The following is a 4,050-nucleotide window of genomic DNA, read 5'->3' as shown; positions in this document are numbered from 1 at the left end:
ATAAAAATTAAGGAATCAAATTAAATAGATTTACTGTTTTACGTTGCTTGCACACAAACTTGTGTACGCAGATGACTTATGTAATACACCTAATTTTTCGATTTTGTTGAGAGGCGCGCATAGCTCAAACGGTTAGGGCGGTGTCCCTGTGTAGTAATGATGGGCGGTTCGATCCCTCTAAGTAACAATGTTATTTTTTATATATTTTTTTTTACTATCAAACAAGCAGTAAAGTTTTTCTGTCAGTGACTAATATAATTTTCTAATCTAAAATCCTATAGGCCTTTTTCTCATAATGTTAAAACATTTGCGACTTTTTGAGGTTAAATGATTGTTTAACAATGGAAAAAATACATGTTACATAACATTGGGATGATAGTATATACATACAATTACAAAGATAAAAATATAATGTGTCAAGATGATAAAGACTTGGTTGACAATATAAAGGTACAATTTTTTCTAAAGTTTTCTATAAATATTCATGCGAGACCGAAAAGCATTACAGATAATATAATTTCTATTAATTTGTTATACAGGTTTATGTCATCTGTCGTTGTTTATACATGCATGTAAAACATGGAATGAGAAATTTAAGTCGGTATTTTTCGTTAGTTAACCTGTATTGTTGGCTCTTGCGGCACTAGCTAGCTAAATGGTTCAAACACACCATTCATTGTCTGTTTGCCATCACTGTGTTGGAAAAATGCATTAGTTTTGTTTTTTGTTTTTTGTTTTCAAATGACACATTTTTGTGTCATACCAAAAGCTAGTTAGCTCTGTGAAACAATATAATATATCTCAACGTTACTATCACAGTAAACATTGCATTTCCAAATATGCCTTAACAACTTCATTCCTCTTGTAATATTTCAGAATGGCACCTAGAGCCTACCCTTGTGTAGTTTGCTCAAAAAGAACCAAACCAGTGGAACGACGGCCAATCAGTGGAAATAAATCGCTGAGAAAGTATTTATTGAAAACATATCTCATCCGTGCCCAAGAAGGTGATGTGATTTGTGGTAGGTGCCGTCAGCAACATCGCAGACATCAACTCTCCAATATTCCTTCATCGACCAGGTCTAATCAATCATCTGATCATGACATTTCAGCGAAGAAAAGCAGATTGTCATCTCCACGAAATATAACTCTGCCAATACCTTCGACAGGTGGAAGCCACACTAAGTGCGTTGTTTGTCAAAGTTTTCCATCCCATTTGATAGTTGTTCCACGTGACACAAAGTACAGTTTGTTTTTACTTAAAGGTATTTTGTTACCAGTTGGCACAAGGTGTTGTCCTGTACATATAAAACATGGACTATTTAGCTCTGAAGCACTAGAATGCATTGTTGCATCTCGCGATTCGACCTCAGTGAACCGGACAGATATTGCACAGTTGATCACCAGTATTAGAGATGCTGCCAATAAAAGTCAAGATCAACGCATCAATTTTGACTCTCCTGATGCACTCAGTAATGATGACTATGTTTCGCTCACAGGGTTAGGCAGGGAACAGTTTTGTGATTTGTGCTCTCACTTGAAAAGTACATTGCGTAATACTAAAAACAGAAGTTTGAAAGCTTGTGTTGGTATATTTTTAACCAAGTTGAAGGGTGGCATGTCAAACAGGATGTTGTCAACTGTTTTTAATATAGGCAAGGATTCCATCAGGCGTGCTATGACATCAGCAAGAAACGCCCTGGTACAGGATTTTGTACCATCATATTTAGGATTCAAACATATCAGCCGTGATGATGTGATTACAAAACACACAAGACCATTGGCACAGACCTTATTTGGAGGACTTATGAAACCAGCTATTCTTGTAATTGATGGAACGTATATATACATCCAAAAGAGTGGCCAATACTTGTTCCAACGTAGGAGCTATAGTATGCATAAACACAAACCACTTGTGAAGCCAATGATGTTTGTAACAACTACTGGGTACATTGTCAGTGTCATCGGTCCCTACTTTGCTGACAGCAAAAACAATGATGCAGGCATCCTCAATCATATCCTTAGAAGAAATGTTGAGGAAATCACTGATTGGCTGACAGAAAATGACGTGGTAATAGTTGATAGGGGGTTCCGGGATTCTGTTGAGCTGCTGGAAGAGTTCGGGATCCATACAGAGATGCCAACATTTTCAAAGAAAAGACAACACACGACAATGGAAAGCAACGCATCCCGTCTTGTCACAAAAATTAGGTAATTATTCTCATAAATGTTTCTTCCTGATAATATTTCATTTAACTGTTATTTGAATACAGTTTTTATTATCCCCTTCCCCAAAGCACACTTGTCAATATACTTTGAATTATTCATCGCCTGATTTCAGAATTTTTACATTTTCAACTTTGTAATTTCAGACTGAAATAACATACATTTCCATGATATGGGAAATTGAAATCATTTCAACAAAACATATTATTTTGTCATTTCTTCAAAGTGAAATTAATTTTCATATATTTTGTTGAATTCCAGATGGGTTGTGGAATCTGTTAATGGTCGCATGAAGACGTGGAAGTATTTGGATCGAATACTACCCAACTCACAGATCCCCTACATTGGCGATATGGTGAGGATAGTGTGTGCCATTTGCAACAAGTACCGATCAGATCTTAGCACAGGCGATGCACAAAGTGATCAGCTGTTGGGAGCAAAGATGTTGTTTCTGTCAAAACAGGTAAATATTCTCCAGAATAGGATTGAAGAAGGTGGGTTCGCATCTAAAAGAAGTATATGGGCCAAAATTGATGAAAGTGCTTCCCTCAACTTCCCAGTGTTAACAGAAGAGGACTTGCGCAATCTTACGCTTGGTGTGTACCAAATTAAGCTGGCTAGAGGATACACAAAGGAGCATCTGAATGACACAGGCGGGTATGAAGTTTTTGTATGTAAAGTGGAGAGTAACATTATAAGTGCAAAAATACAGAGTAGACATGTAAGTTCGAAAGTCCACCAACTCTGGATTATGTTTGATGAATGTACAGTTCAAGGATGGTACTGCAAATGCCGCACCGGTGCTAGAACAGTAGGTTCTTGTGCACATGTTGCATCGGTGATCTGGTACTTGGGATTTGCGAGGCATTCAGACATTGAATTTCACTTAGGAAAAGATTGGTCCCAATACCTACTGGATGCAGCTAGTCCAGAACCAATCAGTGTCGATGGGAGTGACGAGGAAACTTCTGAAGAGTGATGAACAATAATGGACGATAGCCATGAGAGTGACATTTATCTTCAACATTTTCTCCTCTCCTACGGAATCTATTTGTGATGTTTCATTACTCGAATGACATCACGTTTTAACGATTTGAATTGGTTGCTATTGTTACGCTATCCTAGTGGTTTTTGAAAAGGTTATTATAACAGTAAAGCATTAGATACTTTTTGATATGATTCATGATTAAACATTTATTACAACACCACCTCATATCTACCTAAGGAACGTTTCAGTTGGTAAAACTTAAATAATCTCTAGAAAATGTTTTAGATACGGACCTAGAATGTACCGAGAAACCATGATAGTTTTGAAGAAATAAATCAATGACTTTTTAAAAATTATTTACTGATCAGATGCAATGGTCACCATATTGTCAAGTACATTGACGATATAAATACATATATCTTCTTTGACGATCATTAAAGTATATAAAACATGTATTTGGCTTGACATTTAAGGGTTCATGGGGTAATGATATTACTTTAGTAGTGTTTTAATGTTAATGAAATGTGTTTCATGTAAAGACATATTGTAGAATATGTTTGATTGTTCATATCATATTGGCATATTTTCGTGTTTTATTGCATGAAGTGAAACACCATGTTTCCTCTTTAGAATGTACCATATTTGCTTTACCGGGTATTACAATTAAATCTAACTTATTATATATGACACAGTTATGTTCTATACGAGTTAATCTCTACTGTTCTTGTTCGTCGTCTAATGTCTTTAATTTCAATACAGATTGTAATTAAACTTATCGTACTTATTTATGTTTGTGCAACCACAAGATCGGATATCTCTGTAAGTTATTGAAAAAC

General features: G+C 35.8%; 1 protein-coding gene across 1 annotated transcript; it reads left to right on the top strand.

The window, feature by feature from the left end:
• The first annotated feature begins 857 nt into the window (after positions 1 to 857).
• Positions 858 to 3,205, top strand: LOC117319467. The gene is made up of 2 exons (XM_033874260.1): positions 858 to 2,211; positions 2,488 to 3,205. The coding sequence occupies exons 1-2, from the start codon at positions 878 to 880 to the stop codon at positions 3,203 to 3,205; spliced, it is 2,052 nt and encodes a 683-aa protein (XP_033730151.1). The 5' UTR covers positions 858 to 877.
• The last annotated feature ends 845 nt before the right edge of the window (positions 3,206 to 4,050 follow it).

Source organism: Pecten maximus, unplaced genomic scaffold, assembly GCF_902652985.1.
Source record: "Pecten maximus unplaced genomic scaffold, xPecMax1.1, whole genome shotgun sequence".
Taxonomy (NCBI): domain Eukaryota; kingdom Metazoa; phylum Mollusca; class Bivalvia; order Pectinida; family Pectinidae; genus Pecten; species Pecten maximus.
This window is presented reverse-complemented; position numbering and strand designations above follow the sequence as displayed.